The 26,726-nt window shown below is 32.7% G+C and overlaps 2 protein-coding genes and 1 non-coding gene across 3 annotated transcripts; 1 reads left to right on the top strand and 2 right to left on the bottom strand.

The window, feature by feature from the left end:
* Positions 1-8,710: 8,710 nt before the first annotated feature.
* TRNAH-GUG (transfer RNA histidine(anticodon GUG)) lies at positions 8,711-8,782 on the bottom strand. The gene has a single exon. It is a non-coding gene; the product is annotated as a tRNA-His (tRNA).
* Positions 8,783-15,722: 6,940 nt separating this feature from the next.
* LOC105123057 (bidirectional sugar transporter N3-like) lies at positions 15,723-17,769 on the top strand. Its single transcript, XM_011022519.1, has 6 exons — positions 15,723-15,933; positions 16,293-16,329; positions 16,443-16,653; positions 16,762-16,923; positions 17,014-17,133; positions 17,244-17,769. Exons 1-6 carry the CDS (start codon positions 15,885-15,887, stop codon positions 17,520-17,522), a joined length of 858 nt encoding a protein of 285 aa, XP_011020821.1. The 5' UTR covers positions 15,723-15,884; the 3' UTR covers positions 17,523-17,769.
* A 1,347-nt stretch (positions 17,770-19,116) lies between these two features.
* Positions 19,117-24,600, bottom strand: LOC105123056 (serine/threonine-protein kinase PBS1-like). Its single transcript, XM_011022518.1, has 5 exons — positions 23,967-24,600; positions 23,189-23,397; positions 21,827-22,016; positions 20,175-20,566; positions 19,117-20,062 (listed from the first exon to the last, which is right to left on the bottom strand). Exons 1-5 carry the CDS (start codon positions 24,085-24,087, stop codon positions 19,586-19,588), a joined length of 1,389 nt encoding a protein of 462 aa, XP_011020820.1. The 5' UTR covers positions 24,088-24,600; the 3' UTR covers positions 19,117-19,585.
* Between the last annotated feature and the right edge of the window lie 2,126 nt (positions 24,601-26,726).

The following is a 26,726-nucleotide window of genomic DNA, read 5'->3' as shown; positions in this document are numbered from 1 at the left end:
CTCGTAACTATCACAAAAGGTATAATTCTGTAGTAAAATATAAAATCTCATATCATGAAGTTATATATTCAGCATCTTTTAATGCTATTAATTTTATGACGAATATGTTCCAGAATAATATAAATTATATATTAAAAATTTATTTAACAATTTAAATTTTTAGATTGAATCATTTTTTAATATAATATTGTAATCTTAATAATTAAATAGTTACATGTTTAAATTTTATTATTTTTATTTATTTAATAAAAATTAAAAATATAATATTATAACTTGTATAAATTTTAAATCTAAAAAAATTCATGAGCATTTAAATTTTCTTGTTAAATTGATTAATACAATGAAAAATGCTTGTTTCATCTTCCAATGTACATGAGGGATTGCATACCCTGAAGTTCTGATTTGAGACGTGCCCTAAAAAATGAATGAGGTGTGAGTGAATTATTTTATATATTTATATAAATTAAATGCAGTACCATCCCCTTTTCCATCTCAAACAAGCTCTTTGATCCCCCATTGGAATGAAAATGAAACTGACCATATATTAATCTTATGCCTACGCAAAGACAATGATGCCATGGAAATGGAGAAATGAAAAGAATTTGGGTGCTCCAAATCGCACGAAGTTTGTATTCTCACTCTACAGATTATATTAGTACAAGATAATAAAACCGCCATCATTTTCTTATGTGTAAAGGTTGGAGGCATAACTAGTTTAATGTATATTATCCTGTCTGGTCAAGATTGTTAATAATTAAGTATGAAAACAAGATTAAATCTATCTTAATTAGCATCTCAATATTTATTTTAATGCAGGGGAGGAAACATGGCCAGACGAGCACGCTAGATTATCTTCAAATGCCAAAGTTTGCTTGCACAACTTGGAAAAGATCCCAATGTAACATATATTTATACAATAAAGTAAAGCAAGCGGAAGGAATTTATCAACCGGAAAGGGTCTCCGAACGTAATTTTCCTCTCTTGGTTTCTTGAAAGGATAATAATAAGGGCATTTAACCATTACATTATGGGGTACACGCATTGGGATGCGTGTGTAACTAACTTGATTATTTCGTACAAAAAGGCCTTATTTGTGACGGGTCTTCCAAATTGACAATGGTGCTCGATATTCTTCCCTTGGAGGGTCCATTTGCGTAATGACTTCCTACGTTATTTTTTGTTGGCGTCTTAGCTTAATTGACTTTGTTTTTTTTTTTTTTTATGTATATATATTTAGGATTTTTTTATGGAGGCGTGGGGATAAGATTATATCTGAGTATTGATAGTTAAAAGTGACTGGGAGTGTGTGTCTGAGAGTGAGGGTGTTTCTTATTCTAGATATTTGTTTTTTAAAAATATTTAATTAGTATTTTTTATGGTTTTAATATTATGATATTAAAAAAAATATTTTTTTTAAATTTAATCTCAAGCAAAAAAGCAATCTTGAAAAATACATGTATCACAGTAAAAAGTACAAAATCCACCTCCCACATGAGAATAGGATGAAAGAGATTAGAGCAAAAAAGAGATACTTGTTGATTTATACCTCGTCAAGTGTCAGAAAAGAAACTTTATGAGAGAAGTTAAATGTTATTAATGAAGAAAAGAAGATACCGGGGATGGATGTGGAGAGGGTGTTTTCGTCATTTGGATATTGTGTGACCATGAGTGAGGTGGGTGAGGGAATAAAGACGAGGGGCCTACTTGCTTCCGAAACGACGGACACCCACGTCGGGTTCAGGGTAACTGACAAAAGAGCCACCTTCAAGTGATGCCCCATTTCCAGATTTTCTAAATCTTCTTGTCTCACTACTTTGGATCAGATGGAAAATTATAGGAGTAATCGTCTCAAGAATCTTTATCTCAGGGAAAGGACAAATGTGCCCTTATGAACCTAATACTGCCCATGCATTCCATCCTTCTCCTTGTGTTATCTTGAGAAGAAATGCACTTTTTATTTGGCTTCATGTGGTAAATTAACTCCACAATTAAAACTTCAACAAAACTCCCCCATCGTTGCCTGAATTTAATGGCATGAGAGCCATTTATTTGCTATCTGTTCCTCTAATTCAAACCAAGTTTTTCAGGAACTATGAGTACTTCTGGGTTCTTGCTTCTCCATTCATAAATAAAATCATGTTACTAGCTATGAATTTATCAAGAAAATAATGCCAAACGTTAAGAAAATATGATGGTTTTCTCGATGGATGTTTAAGTTCATGATTAAGTCGTCCATGGATATTTAATTTTAAAGTTTCTTCTATCATATTTTCTTAATCATTAATTATTCCCCAGAAAAAACAATTTTAAAGTTGTCTGTGCATCCAGCGGTTACCTCGATGTGAAATTCAAAAGAATTACAATTCAATTTGTAGTTTGATGATTATAATGGAGAGGTTTTTCTCTATTTAAAATAGTCACGCAGCCATGGGGAGAAGGGAAATCTCACCTGTATGAGCAACATGAGTTTATTTTTTGTAAAAATAAAAAAAATTATTACAGCCAACTTGCGAGTGCAGTTGTTTTTTTTTTTTTTTTTTTCCAGCAGAACCCGTGTAAAATGTTTTTATTTTAGGAGACAGCACAATATGCAAGGATGCTGTAGCTAGATATTTATTCCTTAAGAAAACATTGTAAGATATGGGTTGTCCGAAAATGATGTCCAAGGGCCAGTTCATAAGCATCAAATTAATTTAAGATTAGCAGTTACCATAGTTTTTATAAGCCGAGAGAAGCTCGAGACTACATAAATAAACTAAGGAACTAAACAAAGCTTGTAGGAGTAGTGATTGTATCCCATGTCACGGGAGCACTCCATGCACCTAAAAGAAAATCAATTTTAAAAGAAGATATTTTTGGCCTCAAAAAATAAAAATAATAAAATACAAAGTGCAGATAAAGCTCGAATGGCATCAATGTAGTAGTGGTGAAATAATAGGGGTGGTTGAGGGGTTATAATAATTGAAGATGCGAGTTAGCGTGGGGCAGTTGAGATTCTGGGGCCTCAAACATTGACATATGAAGATGCCTAATTCCGTGTGGAAAAGGGAAACTCTTTTTCCACAATCCTAAAAATACCGAGGACTAAATCGGGAAAACAAATTGCTGTAAAAGGTAAAAAAATAAAATAAAAAAAATATTGAAAGGGGGGAGGGAAGGCATGAGATACCTACAAGCAAATGAGCTAGGCCAACTTGTATAAATCTAGTGTGGGAAGGAAAATTGGCTTTCGTAAGCTAAATTGCGGCGATTTATTTATTTTAAGCCCTTGTATTCCCTGTTTTTCTTTCTTGCTCTCCTTTGCCTTTCCTTTTTGTCTGAGAGTCAAAGGAGTTTGCGTGCGGGTGTTGAAGAGAGTTTTAAGGAGGATGAGAGAAACGTCAATGGCTGCAATTATTGTCTTTTGAGTAAAATATATTGTTCAGTGGAAAATCTCTTTGTGTGCTGCTTTAATTTTTATAATCTACCAAGCTTTTATTTCCTTCATAGCATACTATTTTGTGTAATATTATATGGCCCTTTAGTTTGGTTTTTTAGGGTAGGATGCCTTCCTTCTCATCCCTTCTGTTTCTTCCTTGGCTCTTTATTGTGTTTTGTATTGGATCTAACCTTTTTAGGATTGCCCTCCTCGGAAGCATTTCAATACCATGGAATTGGACTACACATAGACCTTGCATGTTCTAATGTTGACATAATTGGAGAGAGAGAGAGAGTTTCAGGGAGAGGGCTAATTTATGCTAGCTTGATTGATTTGATGGCTTGGGTTCTTGTAGAAAAGTATGAGAATTTTATGCTTGGAAAAATAAGATGGAAATGAATAGTATGGGCAAAGCATTGAGAGAAAAATACCATAAGAATAATTACAATCAGTGTAGTGTGATAATAAATGATTTGAGATTTATATAACAAGTCTTGAATTTAAGTTAAAATGTGTATTTTTTATAAAAAATTGGGATAATTATAGTTTTATTCACTTATTTTAACTCATAAAATACATTTTTAGAAAGGTGAGGTTTTCTCAAATAAAAAAAATAAGAGAAAAATAACAAAAGAAAAGGTGATTATATTTTTAATAAAAATAAATAGTATTTTTGTTGCTTTTTAAAATGTTTTTAATTGAAAATACATTAAAATAATATATATATATATTAATTTTTGACATTAACTTATCAGATAGATAAAAAAAAACACTAAAAAAATTTAAAACTAAAAAAAAAACGGAAATTTGTAAAAATATTTTACATGGCAATGCAGAACGAAGAGTTAAGCCTTCAAAATATAAATGGTGCTAAGAAATTGATTATTTTGAAGCATAAAGTACAACAACTACATGTAACCGAGCACATTATAAGCTCATCTTTTAAAAAAACGTTATAAGGTGATCTTTTCATTTAATTATTGACTGAAAAGGAGCTGCAACAAGTAAAAAGGATGTGGAGGTGATGAAGAACTAGTTCGTGCTCTAGTCCTTGATGGAGGTGATGAAGAACTAGGTCGTGCTCTAGTCCTTGATGCCAATCATTCCTTTACAATCCCTCTCTTTTTTTTCTCTCCTTCCTTTTCGCATCATATGCCATGTTTAAAGTGGAGCCTTAATCACACCAATTTTCCCAGATCAATAAAAAAATGAAAGCTAGATGTCATGGTATTTAAAAGTAGCGATAAGCAATCATATGATAAATGAACAAACACATATGAGCATAAACAATATTGTAAATACATAAATATTCATCGCGCACAAGAGTAAAGAAACCTCCATAGAATTGAAATTCTAGAACAACAAGTGGAGAAATTCAAAGCCGCAATGGATTTCAAAGTTGACCCAAGCGCATATGTGTTTATATATATATATATATATATGTTGTTAATTTGTTCAATATTGATGGTGATACCTTTAATAGGGCATTGCTTTTTCGTTGGGGTATTTTTTTTGCGCACAATTTCTTTGATTTAACGCTAATTCTAATGGGTGCTTGTCAACCCGAAGGAAGAAAGACACGGCAGATTTTTAGATGTATACCTCATGCCAATAGAAGAGCTGTCTTTCTTCACTAACAGGTAAGACATGGTTTTGGGGACTGAACATAATTAAAGCAAAGACTAGGACCACACAAATTGCATAAATGGACATCTTCCATAGGTCCATACTCTATTCCACCTCCACACGTAAGCCTCAATCAGACTGGCGACCGCAAGGTTGGGACACATGGGATAGGGTTCCATCCAATCCAGCAAATGGCCGGCGGGCGCGACCGAGCAACTTGTAAAACCAAACTGAAAAGACAACTACTACATTCTGAAATTGATTGTTGCTAAATATTTCATTAACCCTTCTCATTGCTCAAATTTCGTAATTTTGGTTTGGCAAACTTCTCTTCATGAATAGCCCATGACAAGTGGTACAGTAAAATCCAGGATTTAATCACTGGGTTGATCAGTAGAGCGAATTAGCTTAATCAATGTCACTGCCTGCCTTATATTCATAGATTATACCTAATTCCCCGTTAGTTTGATGACAGGTTTCCCTCTTGGATTGATAAAAGAGAAATTCAATTTCTTAATTAGTGCCAATGGCTGAGTTTGAGCATAAACACAAGCTCCAAACTAACATTTCATCTGAACTTTCAAACATCCCTTTCTCTCTCTCTTCTCTAAAGAAAAGAGAGTCGTTTACGCAAATAAACCTTACGAAATCTCCCTGTTTTAGATCACTCTGGACTCTATATTTCACGAGAGAGATTGAGTCAAGATTTCCGTGCTCCTGCAAAATATTCCAAGCGACTTGTGAATGGAAGCCAGTGTAAAATAATGTAAAGACCAGACGCAGGCACGTGGAAATTAGTGGTGGCCAATCGTTCAAGTTACATTCAAATTCAAGATGCTGCATCCTACATATATATTTTCTAAGTATAAAGTTCCAACATGATTGATGAAATTTAAACGACAGGAGCATTCCTCTTCTTTATTAGTTGGAAATGGTAAACAAATGTTGTTGGGTCATAAAATGTACAGATCGTACTCGAAATCATACCTTTCTTGGTCCGGCTACCGTGTACAAGTTGTTAATTAACCCCCAAATGCAGAAAAGCAGCTAATTTCCAAAGCTTTGAATCTCGTGAAGTTCATTAAAAAAAAAAAACATCAGCAGCAATATTAACAGTACTCTTCAACGAAACTTCCTCCAAAGATTCAAAAGAAGCAGCATCAAGTTAAAGAATGGTACCTCTGGTCATGTAAACACCCTGGCTAGCTTTATTATCAATTAACATTGACATTGACAAAAACACTAAAACTAAAACCGGGCTCATAAGCATCTCCCTTCCTCCTTTTCTTCCACTTTCGCCTTTTTTTCTAAAAAAAAAAAGGGCCCTCGGACATTTTTATTCCTCATTTAATCCTTGCCAAGTGAGTTGATTGGCCTTCAGTCTTGATGATTTGTTTCACATGCAGGGCTCTCAAATTCCAACACCTATTTAGTGCTTGTTTTGAAAAAATAAAATCTTATTTTACTTGTGCAAGACAATAGAAGATAATTGGAAGCTAAAACAAATATTTAGATCTCTTTATGCCAGGTTAAGGATCGAAGTGAACAGGTAGGGAAAAATTAGTCGATACATGTAACACACATGCCAGCGTGTAAGAAAAGCCACTACAAAAAAGTAACACATGCAACCTCCTCCAATCTCAGAATCTCGCCTTTCTTGATGGTGTTGGAAGCGTCTCGATGAGGTCTTGCTTGAAAGGCGGCGCCTGGTGACAGAAGATCGGTTGTGCGGCTCTAAAACCCTTTTTTTTTTTTTTTTATCGTCGTTTGAATTTTTTGTCAATTTTAAAATTCTATCTGCTGCCCGGTGCGGCCTATAAAACTAGCCTCAACGTATAAAAGATTTATAACTCTCCATGGTACAAATTCCATCTTTAAAAGCGAATATTACATTACATCTGTCAAAACTTTTCCTTCTTTGCTTGTTCTTTTTTTCCTGCTTTTCCCGGTTCCTGCTGTGATCTTGGAAAAGTAGAATCAAATTTTGAGGGCTGTCAACATGGATCAGCTAGACATGGACTCCAGGAACATGCGGGGCCTCTTAATTTCAATCTATGGTTCTGGACTGTCCTGGACATAAATGGTTTAGTATAAGATGCCGGGCCCCTAACAGAGCATGTCCCTCTAGAGTGGGCCTCGGCCTTTTTCACAGAACCAGCCGGGAAGGAAGAGCTGGAACTTCAAATTGGGGTGTGTTATTCTTTTATTTTTTAGATTTAAATATTACATTTAGTATTTTAAAAGACTTATTAAATATCACTTAAATATACCGAGTTGATGTGAGATTTATATAGTTAATGTCGTTTAAAAAAGAGAATTAGTCTCAATTAACGTGTAAAGTGATGGTTGATCACTTGCAGAGCTTGAAAATAATATATTTTTTTTTAGATTAATAGGGTGTCCGGACCAGTTTGCGCGCACCACGACTAATCCCACCGGTCCTGAAGTTAACGACCATGTAAGTCTCCAGTGGCCATCATATGAACAACCAAGGACTCGAACTTGAGATCATAGAGGGAGCAAACCCTTGATCCCAAGTTCTTACCACTTGACCACTACCTAGATGGTTAATATTTATTGTTCGGTGAAGATAGAGTTTTTTATGACTTTGATTTTACATAAGACTGTAAATTATAAAACAAAAATTAAAAATGGCATGTAAGTGACACTGTCAGCAACTTCATGCCAATTATAGCATCATGAATTAGAAAGAACATAATTTTGCTAACCGTGCAAGTAATTATTAGTTTAATTATTAAGGTATAGTTAAATTAAATATTAGTTATGCACACCCATATGTACATACCAAGAAAAACCTAACCCGACCCAGCCCTGCCCAGCTCGAGGGAGTTTTAAATACACACCACTGGACTAATTTCTAAATTTTACAGCTGGTGGTAACGGTAAAAGTACCCTCTGCTTGTAAAATTTTACCCTCTGCTAGCAACGGTAAAAGCTAAAACCAACAAATGAAAAATCCAAATTACCCTCTGCTGTGATTCTCACACCCTCATGCAATTCCTCTAGACCCAAAAACCCGATAAACCAAACCCAAATCCTTGGCTTCCTGACCCGAGAACCTCAGACCAGTCATGGCCAATTCCATTGCATTACCAAGCTCAACAATCCCCGATAACCTCTGTAATGTCCATGAATCCGCCGTTAACCCCAAACCAGCTTCCTGCATGCACCGAAAAGAAAGCATCTTTACTGCGGAACCAGATGTCACAGGCTATCACAATATCCGTACAGCCACCAATACACGCTCCTTCTATAGCAGCGATCACCGGCTTCCTGCACCGCTCGATCGCTGTGATCGCGACATGCATGAACTTTAGGTCTCGTCAGAGCCTCTCTTTGACAAACCACAATCGCCAGAATCGTTGGTGATAGAGTTTAGAGTTCTGATGTCGATTCCAGAGAAGAAGGATGATGACAAACGCGTTAGGGTTTTGGGCGAGGGATAGGAGAGCAATTGCGAATTCGGCGGGGAGGTCACGTGATAAGACATTGCACTGAGATAGGCGGTAGAGATTTGAAGTGGAAAACACCTGGATTTGGGGATTCTTTGAAGATATGGAGAGTGTAGTAGTGCTCCATTTCTGGCTTTGTGGTTTTTTTGGGCCGTGAGAAAGTACTCGAAAAATTAAAATGAAAGAAGAAAAGAGGTCCTACCGGGAGTCGAACCCAGGTCGCTGGATTCACAGTCCAGAGTGCTAACCACTACACCATAGAACCTTCGCGATCAACTTCAGTAAAAAAGTAGCTAAATACAATTCGTAACTGATAATTTTGCTATTCAATGGTTGAGAATTTGAGTTAATGCGGTTGATTGTTGATTGGTCCACTCAAGATCGATGTAGTTCGTGATATTCCGAGGATTCACTCAACAGTGAAAAGTAAAAACAGAATGACGTGCCAATCACTAAGTGAGTTTGAAATGCAGCACAGGTTAAAGGGATACTGAAGATTTATCTTCAGCTTGCACGCAATCAAGCGATTTCCACTTCATTAGAACTTTTGTCAGCAGAAACACGGAGATAAGAAGTTGATTTGAAGTTGGGGAGCTCAGCTTTATATCGCCTAAAAAAGCATATCTACATCCGTTGAGCTTGCTGAAATGTTATTAAATGAATCCAGTAAACATCCACTTAAGGTTCCCGCAGCTGCAAGAAATGCATTTGTCATGATCATCATGTTTACTTACCCCACCTGACCTCTTATCACCATGATGATGTGGTGAAGTGGCTAAAACCAACGGAAGAAATTGAAGAATATGGCGACACTTAAAACGCACATAGCTAGTAAGGATCTGAGGTTGTCTTTCAGTGAAAATTGAAGAACGTTAGCCAACGGATCACATCCTCTAACAACTCTGCCTAGGTAGCTAGCCACTGTACACATTCAATCATTATCGGAGATGGATGTCTACAAATCATCAATAACTAGCACACTACTACCAGAATTTTACATTTTCCTAATGGGATAATTCATCGGTTGTTAAATAATGATTTTGTCGGCATGATTTTTAAAGATGAGCTCATAGATAGTTACTATTTATATATATATAATTTTTTTCTCAGATTTGTGTTTTGTTAGTCATTCTATTTATAATACAACATGTAAAATATTAAAAAAATTCATTTTATTCTGTCAATATTTTTATCGGTAAATATTATATGTCACTAGCAAAAAAAACCATTTATAATTTCATTAGTGATTTTTTTAATATTACCAAAAATTTAATTTTGTTGGTGATTAAATAGTGATAGTGACACTTTCATTAATTCTTTTCAAACTCTCTAGAATATACCAAAGAACTTAATCCATCTATAAGACTGTTAATAATTTTACTAAAATGATTTTTTTTAAAAAAATCTAATAAACCAAGTAAAAAAATAATTTAAAGAAATTAAATTAAAATAAAAATCAAATATTCATTATAGATTTAAAAATTTATCAGTTCACATATAATTCATTTAGAAGAGAGTGAACTGGAGGAGAAAGAGAATGAGACAAGTCTTTGTCATGAATAGGAAGGCAATAATAGAGAGAACACGTACTACTCATCTATGATTTTAGCTCCATGTATAATTGTTGAAGTTCAGTCGTTTCAACACTAAGTCATTCTATCTCAACAACAAGGTGGGTTGTCCAAACTTTAATTATTTGGTTTAAAATCATATTAAAATCCTAAGTTTGAATTCTTGAAAACAATGACTAGCATCACATAGTTGAAACACTTTGGGTCATCAACAAGTCCTTACTTGTAACGTTTAAGATATCGTAAACCCAATTTTTATCAGATCCACCTAACAACCCTTCCTCTAATTATAGTTTCGAATGGGTCAAAAATCTTTCTTGTATCTCTTCTGTAACTAGGTGTTATATATTTTCTAAAATTTTTTTTTTATCAAATTCAACAAAATAATAACTAAAGAAAAGCAATTGCTAAAATCCAACATACCACAAAATATTGAACTCGGCTATCCAAGAGCTGTTGCACTGGCCCTTTTATGATGGTTATCATTTCACATGTATGTTTCCACAAAAAGCTCAATCGGTCTTGGTTTGTGTCCAAGAATTGTATCATGTAATAAAAAAAATATTGTTGATTAAACATATTCATATAAAACAACAATTAAAAAAATTGATGTAATAAAAAAGAATCTTACCATTTATTTCACATGCAAAATAAACAAAATGGATCCGCTGGTATACATTGTAATGGAACCGTGAATATGCATGTTTTGGTTGTCTGCACTAAATCATGAGCGTTACATGAAATGATCGGACTCCACATGTTAAATACATTTTATCTATACAACCTTTGAGATATATAAAAGTTTGAAATTCTTCTGAACCGTCACATCTTTCAATCCTGGAAGCTCTCTTTTTTTAACATATTTTTTTTTAATTTTTTTAGTCTTGTACCAAAAATCACACAACCTATATTGTAGAAATGAATTATTGATTATTAAGTCAAAAATAAAATTTTAATATTTGGATAAAAAATGTTTATTTTGTTTTCATTCTTTTCTAGTTATAACATGATTCTCCTCATTGCTCCATGCAACAATGTTGTTAGCCCTATCCTAGTAAAATTTTTCCTCGCAACTCAAATTTATGAAAGAATTAGTTCATTAATATTAATAAACTAATCAAATTAATATAAAAAAATATTTAAGTTAATAATAATCTTGAACTTTCTAAACCGTGCATCAATCATTGGTTTCGATTTAGGACTTTTAAAAACCTGATTCCATTAAAACAATTACACTTACATCGACCATTTCATCGTTGATGTTATCATTTAGGTAGCATTAACATTTATAAGCCTAAAAAAAATGTATATTCTTCGATTTTATTGAAAACTGCTGATGCATTTTATTAAAATGTTTTCAGGTTTAACCATCAGATATGTGCACCATGACTCCTTTCATGACATCATGTGAATTGTCATGTCATTGCTCAATAGTCTTTAGAGATATGAATAATCTTTATAGTTTATGAGTGATTGGAAAATATCCAAGTTTTCTATATGTGGCAGAAGTCATTCCCCTGCCGATTATGAGTTTACAAAAAGCATGCTCACATATTCTGTACTTGCTCAACTTTGCATTTTCCAGGTAATACAACAAGCAAAAATTTAAACACATGTTGACTTCTTGTATCACCAAGGGGTTTTATCATGGATTTAACAATGCTTATCGCCCATTCAACAACCATGTCGTAATCGGCCTCACTCAATCCATGATCTGATTTAATAGTGAATACCTGTGTAATGAAAGATAATTTACCATTATTCGTGCACCCATCCTATAATGATTTTCTAGAGTATTTCAAAAGATAAAAAAAACATGGCCGTATCTGTATCTGGTTTTTCATCTATTATTGGACATTCACTTGCATAATCCAAATTCATTCTCATTGCATCTATAACCATATTCTATAAGGATTAATATTGTTATCTATAACTTATGCACATTGCTAAAACTATAAGTTAATGCAACCATCCTTTCTATCATGGTCTTATAGGAAACATATAGTTCTCCGTATGCAAATCAACACAAATATTTCTCTATAAACCCTTCTTTTAGAGATTACATCATTACAACATCTAGATTGAGAAAATTTTTATTTTTATCTCTCTTAAATGGACATCTAATACCGTATCTACTAATATTTTTCGGATTAGATAGTGTGTAATTAATAAAACACTTAACCCTATTACAATAATCTATCCCGTGCAATCTTTCTTGTGAATCTTGATACATCCATAAATGACAATCCATTACTTATATCAAACCTATATAGAAAATTGATCATGACAACATGTATTAATTAATTATTTGAACTAAGTAAATTAGCTAACATTGGTTTAAATAAAACTTATTCAATTTAATTTATAGTATTCTAATTATTATTAATTATCTATATAAATTCAAATTCCTATACATTTAATGAAATTTTTAACTAAATAATAAAAGTAACAAAATATAAAATGGATCCATTAAATAAGCCATTATTTATTTCATTATAGAACACTTAAGTCACAAATTCAAAATCAATTTTATTAAATTACAAACAAATTTAATTTTTTAAAACTTCAAATAAACCCTAACATGTACAAATCATACATTTAAAAAATAAAATTATATGAGAAAAAAGTTATAATACAAGTAAACATATAAACAAATTACATATATTATAAAAAAATAATAAAAACAAACTTTTTATAATCAAACTTAAATAGAAAATGAGTAATTTTACTTATTTGATATGAAAAATCAGAAGAAGAAATTAAATCAGAAAAGGAATACTCACAAATTAAGTTTAAAAGGGACTGTATTTATTGCAGGAGGTTGATCTATAATAAACTAAAAGGTTATATCATTTGTAGTGGAGCTGATTAAGTAAGAAGCAAACAAATGGGGAAAGGGGTGTTGTTTGACGGATGAATTTCACTTATATGTTCATTTATTCAGCAATCATGTTTGTATTAATAATACATAACTATACATTTTTTTTCATTATAATTTTCTCAATAAATAGACAACATTTCCTTAATGTTTATCTATAAAAACTATTTTGTCATTAAAGTTGAAAGTAATCTACCTGCTTCCTGGAAATTTTCTCGTTTTTGTTTGTCAATTTCCAAGCAGTGCCAAATGGGCGACGCGTCATTAGCTCATAGCAATTGATATTTTAACGAAACAAATATCAGCCCCCACACCTTCAACTTTGTTTCACCCTGCTGTCAGGCAGAGATACCTATAAACGCTGATTGGAACCCTTTCTTTTATCATTGATTTTCTTGCTCGGTTTTATGTCCCTTTAATCATTGAAATCGGAAGACCAATAATTGTTTGATTACAAGGACAGTGGTCGTACGTACATTTGTACATTTAATTGAAAAAACAGACAAAAACACTGGATTAAACGTCTTCACTGAAACACACAATAGCCGTTGATTTCATTGTCTCTCTCTCCTCTCTTTATTACAAGGAAAATTATCAGTATCTTGCGGACACGGATAACGGAAGGAGCACCAACAGTGGGGTCCTCTCGGTTCATTCTATGAACCTTTAAAGATTCTAGAAACACGGGACAACTTGTATTTTTAAGAATTTTATTTTTAAAAGATTAATATTTTTTATTATTTTTGAATTTTTTTAATACATTAATATCTAAAATAATCTTTTAAAAATTATTTTAATATATTTTTGAATAAAAAACACTTTAAAAATCTATTACAACCACACTTTTAAACACATCATAAATTATTAAACCCCAAATCCTTTTTACAGCTAATCAAATTAAACGACATTGATAGTTGGTTTACATGTTTCAATGCTTCTTTCAATTAAACAAGGTTTTGAGTTTAAATTTTGTAAATAAAACATATCATTATTAAACGACATTGATAGTCGGCTTGAAGGAGAAAAACAAGACAAATATCCCGTCCATAATGAATAAAAACATGCGCGCATGGACGCAAGCGCGTTTCAAACAAAAACGGAAATAGTACAACTCACGCTGACGTGGCAATGCGTGTTTGTTTTTTCTTTTCTCTTTTCTCTTTTTGTTTAGAGAATTCAAGAAGAGAAGAAGAATTATCAGAGGAGGTCTGGAAACGGCTAAAATGAGCTGTGCAATCGGGGATAGCCTTGCTGTATGTTAGTAACGTAGATACTTTACCTTAGAATTATCAGAAATACTTTTTTTTTTAATTTTCTATTTTTTTATTAATACAAAACCAAAATAAATTAAAAAACTAAAGCAGAGGAAAATAATTAAGTTAGAAATGAACTTATAGATTAGTTAGTAGTAGCCATGCAAAAAAAGATTAAAAGAGAAACATCTCGGTAAAAATCTTAGAAGAAATTAATTTTTTTTTGGATACATGTCTATTAATTGGTGTGAATTGTTATTTGATTAATTGGTGTATTGATCGTACTTAATTTAATAATATTTTTTGAAAAAAATATCTTTTTATTGTCTATCATTTCATCGTGCACTACTATTTTTTTACTTTTCTATTTTTTATAAATAAAAAATCAAAATAAATAAGTTACAAATGAACTTATAGATTAATTAGTACCTAGCCATGTAAAAAAGAATTAAAAGAGAAACATCTCTCGATGAAAATCTTAGAAGAGATTAATTTTTTTTGGATACATGTCCATTAATTGGTGTGAATTGTTGTTTGATCAGTATTGATCGTACTTAATTTAATAATATTTTTTGGAAAAAATATCTTTTTATTGCCTATCTTTTCATCATGCCTATTTTTTTTACTTTTCTATTTTTTTATAAATAGAAAATCAAAATAAATTGAAAAACAAAATAGAGGAAAATAATTAAGTTATAAATGAACTTATAGATTAATTAGTACCTAGCCATGTAAAAAAAAAAAAAAGGAAGAAAAGAGAAACATCTCTTGGTGAAAATCTTAGAGGAGATTAACTTTTTTGGATACATGCCCATTAAGTAGTGTGAATTGTAGGCACGCGAGGAGGAGGGTAAGTGGGATAAGGAAATGCAGTGACCGTTTGTTTTCATGTCTGAGTTAAACATACTAAAAAAAATGATTTTTATTATTTTAAAATATTTTATTATTATTTTAATATGCTAATATAAAATATAAACCGCAAACACTATACTTTCTTGTGTGATTTGTTTTTAAAATAAAATATTTTAAAAAACAATAATGAGGAATTACAAACACCACGGTAATTCTAAAAAGAAAAACATCTCTTGGTTAAAATCTCAGAAGAGATTAATTTTTTGTGGATACATGCCACTTAGATAGTGTGAATTGGAGGCATGCGAGGAGGAAGTTAAGTGGGATAAGATAATCAAACATTTAAAAAAATAATTTTTTATTATTTTAAATTATTTTTTTATGATCTTTTATTGTTTTAATATGTTAATATCAAAAATAAATTATAAACACTACACTTTCTTGTGTGATTTATTTTTAAAATAAAATATTATAAAAAGCGACAATAAAGAATTACAAATACTAACGTAATTCTGCAGAATGAAATGGGCTACGTCACCTACCAATTCTCTACCTGTCACGCAACAAGAATGAACAGTGTGAATTTTTTATTTTATTTTTGTGTATATAAAGGCTGCGCAAAACTCTAGCTTTCCATCCGCTCCAATTGCTTTCACGAGATCATTGAGAGAGAGGGTTTTAGTCAGCTAGAAATCTTCTGACAGAACGCAGGGGATTCTTCTGCTTGAGACCCTCAGCTTCTCCTGTTTATCATATATTGAGAGATCAGATTGTGTTTTGGTGTTTTTTTGGTTTATCGAGGAGGAAGTAAAGATGGCAGTGACGAGCATTCTCCATTTGGCATTCACATTTGGCATTCTAGGTATATAGACATAACATCATACATGCAGTTGGTTTCTAGATAGTCGTTTGCAATAATGCCTAGAGATCCTTACTTCTTCTACTTGATATGAACGTCATAATAAAGTTACGTTCTACCTATACTCCTTTCCTCTAGAGAAACTAGCCTTTGCAAAAAATAGGGGAGATTATCGAGATATCTTCTCGCCACCTTGCAGAAAATTTAAAACAAGAAAGCATGAATTTTTTTTTTTTTTTGTCAATCCCGATTGTGTTCCCATTCATTATTTTTATTACATCAAAATGTTGATTCATGTTGTTGTTTATTTTTATCGATGACTAACTGACAAATCAATAAAATTCTTTTTTGCCTGATGACAGGAAACATTATTTCAACCATGGTGTTCTTGGCTCCAGTGTAAGTGCCGGGCGTTTTCTCTAGCTTTATAATTTCGATGTGTTCTTCTTCATTCTTGATTATGAAGTTCGATGACGGAATAGTAAGGAAACTCTTTTTTTTTTTTTTTGCAGGCCAACATTTATCCGAATTTTCAAAAAAAAATCAACAGAAGATTTCCAATCGTTGCCTTATCTCATGGCATTGTTCAGTTCTATGCTTTGGCTCTACTATGCAATGCTTAAAAAAGATACAATTCTTCTTGTCACGATCAACTCATTTGGATGTCTCATAGAGACTACTTACATTGCCATCTATATTGTTTATGCAACAAGAGAGAGCAGGGTATATATATACCTTTATCGATTACTACCATTGCTTTATTTGAAACTCAAGGTTTAACTTACAATTAACAATCCAGATTAATAATAGGAATGAAATCTTCGGATGCAGGTCTCAACAATCAAACTACTTATTTCTATGAACATGGGGTTGTTCTCTTTGATCCTTCTCCTTGCACATTTTCTAGTGAGCGGCTCAGTACGTGTTAAGGTTCTTGGTTGGCTTTGTGTTGCCTTGTCTGTGTGCGTCTTTGCAGCACCTTTAAACATCCTGGTGAGTTTTAACATCTGAACCGAGATGCGAGTTCATGATCTTTGCTAGCTTCATGTTTTTCATCTATCGTTTACTGGGTTTTTTTTGTAGAAACAAGTAATTCGAACAAAGAGCGTGGAGTTTATGCCGTTCACCCTGTCATTTTTCCTTACTTTGAGCGCGGTCATGTGGTTTGCCTATGGCCTTTTACTCAAGGACTTGTGTGTCGCTGTAAGTAATTTCCATGCATTACTTCAAAATGACGAAATATCTACCTATTTCAGTTCAGTTCAGCTCAGCTCAGCCACCAACTGATTCTTTGTTTCCTTGTGAACTTGCAGCTTCCGAACATCTTGGGCTTCATCTTGGGGTTACTTCAGATGGTGCTATATGGGATCTACAGGAATGCACAGAAAGTTGAAGAGAAAAAGAAGCTGCCAGCTTTAAAGAGTATTGTCATATTAAGCGCGGTAGGGGGCCCTGGAATTTATCCGGTTGACGCAGAACCTGACGTGAATGGAGGTGCTGAGGAGCATGACCAGACAGAGGAGTCTAAGGAGGATGAGAAAAGCATGGAAGCTTCACAGGACAAGCTCCAATCAAATGAATGTGCAGTTTGATTTACATGTATTTATTTATTATAACCTTCTTACAAACTTCCTCCCTAATGATCATACGATGTCTTGCCATCGATCCCCTACCAGTAAGTAGCATTAATTTCATGTTGTACACTCTGTATAAGCGGGATGTGTCCGCTTCTCTCATGTTATAAGGGATGTATAAATCAAAAGCTTCCCGCTTCTCCCCTGTATATGCGGGAAGACTTCTATATGTTAATTTTGTATGTTTTTATCTTCCACATCAATATACTTGACCGAGAGTGCTTGGTGAAACAGACAGTGGAGCTTAGATTAGGTTTGTTTTTATTGAAATTGCTGGCTGCCTGGCTCGCAGCATCTTGCGAACCCATCTTCATGTAGTCTTCTCTGGTCGACCCTTGATTCTGGGCAGGCCACATAAAACACTTCCACCATAAGCCCGTGTATGGAAAGTTCATGAATTCTGTTTCGTTATCGCCGTGGCTTCTAATTTTTTATCTTTCTTTTGCTTCAATACTGCATTAAATTCTTTTAGATGTTTTAAAGAACATTTTTTTCATATTTTTAATATATTGACAGAAATCTTACAGTTTCTATGGACACTGATCCCAAAGTTCCGATAAAAAAATATAAAAATAAAGACTCTTGTTTTTATTAATCTCTAAACCAACCCCTTGGAGTTAGATCCCCTGTCATCTAATGCAACATGAGAGACATCCATATTTGATTAAACGTTGTACAGCTGGACCAGAGTATAGATAAAAACCAGATAATTGGTCTGAGTATGCGCAACAGGTAACATAAAAAAAATTATCCAAGTGTTTTCTAATAAAAGAATTTTTTAATTATAAATTCAAAATATAATATTTATTCAATGATATCTTTTTTTTAAATATTGGTACAATAAATTTTAAATATTGAATAATATTTTTTAAAATATTAAGATTATATCATATTAAATCGATAAAGATTAATTTACCAAATAACACTAAATAAATTATAAAAATTAATTTATAATCAATCTAATATTAAAAAAAATAAAAAAAATATTAAATTTAAAAAACAAAAAATTACTCAAGTCAACTTATGTTAATTTGTCAAGCCTACAACACTAATCATAAAATTAAAATAATCTTATACAAATAAATCTGAAAAAAAATATAACTTAATTTTTAATTAATCTAAGTTTTGCAAGATAAAATAAAAAAAATCAATTAAAAAAATTTAAATCAATTAAAATTAACATGTAAAACCCGCAATATATATCATAAAACCAAGATAAATCCATAAAAAAATTAAAAAAATATTATAAAGCTTCACTTTTAATAAATCTAGTATTAAAAGTTGAAATTAAAAAAATAATAATAATAAATTCATGAGATTGTTATATAACCTAACAAAAAGATATAAAACACTATACTTAAAATAATAGAATATTAAAAAATAAAAATAAAAAGTTAAATTGATAAAAATAAAAATAAAAAACATTTCATGCGAGAACGGGAAAAAGCAGCTCTGGTAAAGTGGTCATTAACAAGGGAAAAGCAATCTACTCTGTTAAATGGTTGTGTTTAATCTTTTTCACCTTAACAAACAAATATTTTAAATGCAAGCATTCATCAAGAGATTACCACATCAATTAGTTGATAAAATTACATTAATTACTCGGTAAAACGTTGTCGAGGAATACAGACAGCAGAAATGCTCATTCTCAGAAGGGACCTACAAGAGCAAAAAGAACACGTCCCAGACGTCCTTACTTTCAAAATTTTATAAACACGTCTTGTTCTTTTCTTGCTCTCCTAGCTGATAATGTACACCCTCAGATTATGCTTTTCTTCGTTATCATCATCATCTTGCTCTATGTTTCAACGAAAAGGGAACTAAACAAAGGGAAGAGAAAATGGTAACACAAGTCTCAAGAAGAAATCGGCATCAAATTCCTTACAAGCAGCTGTCTGGATGGACAGTCCAAGCAAAGCTTAAATTTCCAAAGTTTCTTCTTTACTCGGTGCTTATGAAGTGCAGGAAACAAGACAATAAGGAAAAATGATGCCAGGCATTATTACTACTATTATTGCGTGCTATTCATTACTGCCATCAAAACTTCCTTGAGCACTTTGTCGTCTTTTTTCTCTCCAATTTTCTCCCCACATCTTGGCCTCAGCAACAGCTCGTTCTCTATCCAAATCCCTGTTTAACATCCTAGCAGTTTCTCTTGGCGAGTCCTCTTTCTCAGACCCATCCAAATCCCATTTGCGTCCAGATCCTCCGCCTTCCTCATTCCTTGATAACTGTCCACCCCTCTCCTCTCTACGTCTCTTTTCATCCCTGTCCCCCAAACCTCTGTAGCCATGACCATTAGGTTCATATGCCTGGTTCGCTAAATAAGAAAGTGCGGTGACCACATCCCCAATGAGAGGACGTGCAGCAGCTTGCTCCTGGATGCACATGGATGCCACAGCTAAAGCCTGGTAGAGTCCTCTCATTGGATAACGTCCCTGAAGTCGTGGGTCTGCTAATTTTGAGAGTTTCCTACGATCATTGAATAATGGACGTGTCTGCATAATTGTAGAACCTTCGTCAATTCACAATTATTACATGAGCATAGGAAATACGTGGACAACAAGACAACAAAGAATGGGGTAAACTTCAGAATGGTCAGATTATTACCCATGTCACGAGGTTCTGTTCTCCATGTGGTCGAGTGCTGTCAATGGCTTTACGACCAGTAATCAGCTCTAAGAACACTACCCCAAAACTGTAGACATCAGATTTTACAGTCAATTGTCCGGTCATGGCATACTCAGGAGCACAATAACCATAAGTACCCATAACCCTGGTGGAAACATGTGACTTGTCCCCGGTCGGGCCAAGCTTTGCAAGCCCAAAATCAGAAAGCTTTGGATGAAATCCTTCTTCAAGTAATATGTTGGATGACTTGAAATCCCTATAAATAACAGGAGGACTTGCTTCATCATGCAGGTATTCTAAGCCTTTGGCTGCACCTGCAGCTATCTTCATTCTTGTGTTCCAATCTAGTGGTTCCTTTTCAGGTGGAAGGTCTGCAGAAGAATCCATCAACTTCTAGTGAGTTAAATAAAATTAATAGCCACTCCTTCCCTTCAGCAATTTGTAATTTAGTTGACAAAAAATATGCCAAATGTGTACAGTGAAAAGCAACTCGAGAATTGTACACATACACCAAGCATTAACTTCAATCAAACATTATCCTAAAATCTCAAGCATGACACTTCATTTTCCTTTGAGTGCTTCAGTGCTTTAATATCTTAATAGCCTACTGTGTTCAAATATCAACATCTGCATTCTTATTTGCCAATTGGACTTGTCCCTTGTAAATTTTACTTTCCTATTCCAAATTATTCAAATTAAAACTGACACAATCTTTGATCCTTGAAGTATTCATTCAAAGCAAGCAACCAATGAATTGACAGTTGAAAAATATTAATGTGGAGGTTAATCTATCTATTTGAATGATTAGACAATGATGATCGCAGAACAGTGAATTCCACCTTCTAATATCTCAAAAATAAAAGTCAATTAAGAAAATGAATACAGACCTTGTATTTATTTTGAGCATTGCCTCAGAAATCAACATAACTGTTTACAACTAAACTAACTTATTCAAGCATAATTTTACACCGGTCAAACACAGGTATTGTAACTAATTTACAGCAGCTATTGAAGCAATGTCTCAGTTCTATGATGATAGACATTACACTTTCATCGGCTATAATGTGATCTAAATGACAATCAAATCCACCTCAGCTACCAGAATGTTTTAGCATCATCGTGGTACAATCAATCCAAAAAAGGGAGGAGAACAGAAAGACAAGAGAACAACCATTAGGCTTTTTATGCACAAGTTTTTCATTAAAGAAAATCAACATCACCAGCCAGGAAAAGGGATGAGAAAGAGAGATCATGATACCTCCTCTAACCATAATCAGTGGCGAAAGCTAAATGGTTCAATAAGCCATCCAAAATGTCCCTAGTTGTATATTCTCCAATAACCTAACTGACATGACCATGCTCTTGTCTTTGCTTTAACCAACCTTAACTTCAGCTTCTCTATGACATCAGTCATGATGCTTCTTAGGTAGTCCAATCGTTGAAATTTGTCTTTTAGGATATTTTTCACTTTGATGCTCAGCATTGGGCAGTGATTTTATTGTGACAGTTCAATGATTGAGTTTAACACTAATAGTAAGAAGCTAGTAACCCTTGATAATACAAATAAATGAGAAACGATAAATAGTGATAAATAGTCAAAACTGAAGGTTTAGAAATGCAAGGAATGTTACCATGAAGGTGATCTTCCAATGATCCCAAGGGCATAAATTCATAGACAAGAAGCCGCTGATCCCCATCAGCACAATAGCCAATCAGGTTCACAAGGTTTGGATGATGTAAAAGGCTCAGCATGAGAACCTCCACTAGAAATTCCCTATTACCCTGAAGGCCATTCCTATCCAATTGTTTGACAGCAACAACCTGCGAAAAATAGGAAGAAAGGAGAAATGAAAAGCACTCAATCATTTCCAGCTCTTAAAGAAAAATAATGTCCCCTTGTTAGTCCACAGATGTATAATATGAATTTCAAAGAATATCCTTAGCATAATCCCACCAGACTTTCACTGCGACATCATAATTTTATGCTGTGTGAGGAAGAACAAAATTTGTTAAAATCTTTCATATATGCTGGTCTTCCCTTGAAAACCTATCAATTTCAAGCAGTAACAGCAGCCTGGGAAGGATACAAAGTCAGTTTAAAGAAAATTACGTTATCGGGTTGGACTATGTTTAACTGGCCTAAAGATTAAATGGGCACCCTTGATGACTCATTAGAATAATAGCATCAGCCTATCATGGTTCTGGTATCAACACAAAGAGTATAACAACCACGCTCATCTATTGGTGACTTAACAATACTTAAATCCTTGGTCGCCCAATTCAAGGATTGTAATAGTCAAAAGACAAATCCTCATAACTTGATATTCCTGTCCTCATCTAAGTTGGGGTAGGGAGAAACCACTTTAGCATGGATCTCTAGTGCTAAACTGTGAATACTATGAATGAAGTAGATCAGATAGGTATGCTGTGATAAATAAACCACGGCATAAAGGAAATATATCTCAATTACATTATGCCTTCAGAAATGCAAATGGTTAAGAGACCATATATATCACATAGCAGTAACTGATACAGTTTTTGCAGTCTTGTTTTCTGATATATCCGATTGACCAGTGGCTTTAATTTAATTTCATGTGATTATAAATAGCATTTAACTTTGGAATCAATCTTGTATCGAATTCAAATCTGTTTTATAAGGATCCTGAAGTGTTGTTGTACCTAGCTCTGTAGCGGGGGTTGGCAACTGTTTGTGTTACTTTTATACATAGAAACATTCATCCATCATAGAACAAAAGGTCATTTTGTTCTACAGTGGTAATGTTCTTATTTTTCAAGATCATTATGGCCAATTCAAACTTTGCAATGTCTAACTTCATTTTTTGCTTTTGCTTTGTATAGTGGTGGTGCCAATTTCAAATTTTCATTCCTCTCAGTATTTCAAGCAAGATAATTCTTCAACAAAAAGGAGAGGGTCTAAATCAGTGCTTACAGGTGTATTAATCACATGAAGCAAAAAAATTAGAAGAATTTACCTGACCAGTGCTCTCAAGACGTCCTTTATATACACGTCCAAATCCCCCTTCCCCTAAGAAACACTCTGGCCTAAAATTCTTGGTTGCAGCTGCAAGCTCACGAAAAGTAAAAATATGAGCAGCTATATTGACACCAGGTGCATCCTTTGGACTCGTTAATTCCCTTTTGGATTGCCCGTCATTGCTTCTTGATCTGAGCCTGTCAGCTCCTGTGAATTCCATTAAAAAAAAAAAAAAAACTTAGATCAATAGCCATCAATTACTTTCGACTGCACACAATAATATCAAGAATGTAAGGCCCCAAATTTAGGGATATCAATAAAACAGTTGCATAGCAAGGGCCACAAATTGAACCTTCAATCGATGATAGTTCCAGAGAGACTCGATGCTAAGAATTTTAGCGTAAGTTAGCTTTTGAACAAATTGATAGCTGAATTAAGTTACTAATACCCCAATCTTTCCAACCTTGTAATCTCCAATCAGATCCAATCTGAATGCTCAAATTGATCGAAAGATCCCATTTCACTAACGAAAGAAACGCTTTTTACAAACAATATGAAAATCCAGTGGAGTCTACCAGAACCAATCTTAAACCTATCGTTCTAAGATTTGATCAAGTACAGGCAATAAAATAGGGAAAAGTACATTATTGTGATATCAACTAGCAATCAAAATCAGAGAGTAAGCAGATCAGATCAAGCGATGACATAAATAATGAAGAAACAACTAATTCAAAGAAAGCAAAGAAATTGATTGTCGAGAAAAAAAAATAACTAACCAGAAGACAACTTAGAAATGTTAGAAGAAACTGGAGGCTGAGTTGGCTTTAGATCAACAGATTTTTTCTCTTGATTCAGCTTCTCTTCTTCCCTTGAATCAAAACAAGAAAAACAACCCATCTCCAGAAATTCAATAACAAAGCGGTTCACGAATCCTTCAAAACTCAGAGATGCAATCCGAAACTCAATCAGAATTTCATTACTCTAAAAACCCATTTGTCTTCTTCTTTTTTGTTTTTGCTTGAATATATGTTTCACCAAAATCCCATCAAAAGAAACATGGAATGAAACTCTGGTAGTTAGGATAACATTAACTTCTCTCTCTATCCCACGAGTCAAAACGACAAAGCAAAGGAATCGACAAGTTGAAGAAACACCAATAGCAATAGCAGAGGGGGAATATAAAGTGACTTTATTTTCTTAAAAAAAAAAAAAAAAAACTTTCTTGGGTGTGTGTTATTGCTTGCTGGTGAGGGGAGGAATTGTTGGCAGAGAGAGAGAGAGAGAGAGAGAGCATAGAACGTAAGAAGAGCGAAGCCGGCTTTTGCTTTTGTCTACACTAACTACTAACTGCACACACATCCAAATTTATACAGAGAGAGAAAGAGAAAGAGTGATGGCAATGGCATCTCTCTGTAGACTCTACCCTTCTTTTGTCCATCTTTGACCACCATTAAATACACACCATTTTTATTTTATTTTTCTTAGCATTTGTGTGTACAGTGTGGCTAAGCCTGTATATTCTTACCGCTAAATGCAGAAATTACCATTTCAGTTTTGGTTCTTGCCTTTTGCCTTTTTCTAGTTTTACATTACAGAATCAAAGGTAAAAACGGTATATATATATATATATATATAGGTGTCAAATGGCGGGAATTATGGAGGAAACAATGGGGGTTGAATTTGATTATTTTATTTTTCGAGTTATGCAACTATTCAGTAGCGGAATTTTGTGTTTCTATTACAGTTAACGAACGGCATTTGATTTCCAAAGTTTGAATTTTATGATAAGAATATGTTTGTTTACGAGTTCCGCTCGTGAAAAGCATTAAAATTGAATTTTTAGTGTGTGATACTGTGTTTCAGTGTATTTTTTAAAAGTATTTATTTCTTTAAAATATTTAAAAGCAAATTGTTTTAGATTTTTTGACATTGTTGTTAAATTATAAAAATATAATTGTTTTTAATTTTATTTTTCATCATGATAAATTTTTCTATTAAAGTATTTCTTATTTGTTTTGGTGAACACAATATTTTTAACTAGAATCATTGCTTCTTCTTTTTTTTAAAAAAAAGCAAGCTTATAAAAAATATTAAAATAGTATGTTGATATGTTATTTGTGATAAAAGTTAAAACAAATCTTAAATATAATAAAATCAAGTTTAAAATCTATTTAAAAAATTTAAGAATAAAAAAGAATTTGAATCTAATTTTCATGAATAATTTCTTATTAGTATTATTATTTTCATACTACATACATAATAATTGAAAAAAATTAATATTAATTAAAAAAATATAATAATATTTAAAAACCATGATAAAACTAAAGAGTAAATGAATCTGATAATTATTTTATAAAGAAAAAAATAAAAAAAAAATACAAAAGGGCTAAGCCCATTAACTAGCTTGCTAGTAACAAGTCAGACATGCATGCATCTAGAGACCATGACCATTGGATCAATAATTTTATTTTTTGAGTTAAAGATTGTCCACCCCTTATTTTTATTAAAAAGAAAAAAATACAAATTATAAAGATAATAGAGTGTCTCCTTTTGTTAAAAGACAAATTGCAACCTTAAAATTGCTTTGTAAGTTAACTACTTGAGCTAAGACACAAATTTGATTTAAAGTGATGAAAGAAATATATTATTATTTTTAATTGTTCATATATAGTTAAATTGACTTTCAATTTTTTTTAGTTTTTGGTATAACTAGACTTGGGGGGAAATGCTTCTACTTTGCTATGAGTCAGGTTAGAAGTCCAATTATTATATAAAAAAAATTTTAAGCATCATTAATTTTTTATGCACATGACGAAAAATATAAAATGTGAATTAAAAGCTTGACTTATGTTTTGTATAACATTAATCAACCATCTTGTGTTAATAAGTACAAGGAAAAAAAAAAGAAGCTTGTGTGGCTTGTTCATCATAGCAGGTTAATAGGTGAAATGGTCACCCTATTCAGCTAGAAATTTGTCTCTAAAATAACTTTATGTTGTTGTCATTTTAACAACTCTCTCACCCTCACATTATCAAGCTTAAATGTAGAATAGCAGACTATTTAAGGATTAAATCATAAAAAAATAGTGTGTGAAATGAAAAGACAATGATATATTATATTGATTAGGGTTAACCCAAAAAAATTATAATCCAAGTAATGAACATGAGCACAATGAGTTAAGTCAATTGGCAATCTTTCTCTCTCTTTTTTTCTTCCTTTTATTTTCTCCCTGGATGGGCTTTGATCAACCTCAATTTGTATAAAGTTTTGAACTAATTTAAAGAGTTATAAAAGAATTAGAAATGATTTTTTTTTAAAAAAAACTTCATGTTATTGTCATTTTAACATCCACCTCTTCATCAAAGGTTATTATAGAATCACCATATATATATATATGAATCTATTTATCCACCATACAGACCTTTAAGATATTTTAGAGTATTAATTGATACACCAAATAAATGATCAAATGTTTATTTACTTTCTACTTAAAATGTTGCATTTGTTAGATTAATAACATGAATTATCAAACTAT

This window comes from Populus euphratica, unplaced genomic scaffold, assembly GCF_000495115.2.
Source record: "Populus euphratica unplaced genomic scaffold, PopEup_1.0 scaffold8.1, whole genome shotgun sequence".
NCBI classification, from domain to species: domain Eukaryota; kingdom Viridiplantae; phylum Streptophyta; class Magnoliopsida; order Malpighiales; family Salicaceae; genus Populus; species Populus euphratica.
The sequence above is the reverse complement of the archived record's forward strand: the minus strand, read 5'-3'. Positions and strand labels throughout refer to the sequence as shown.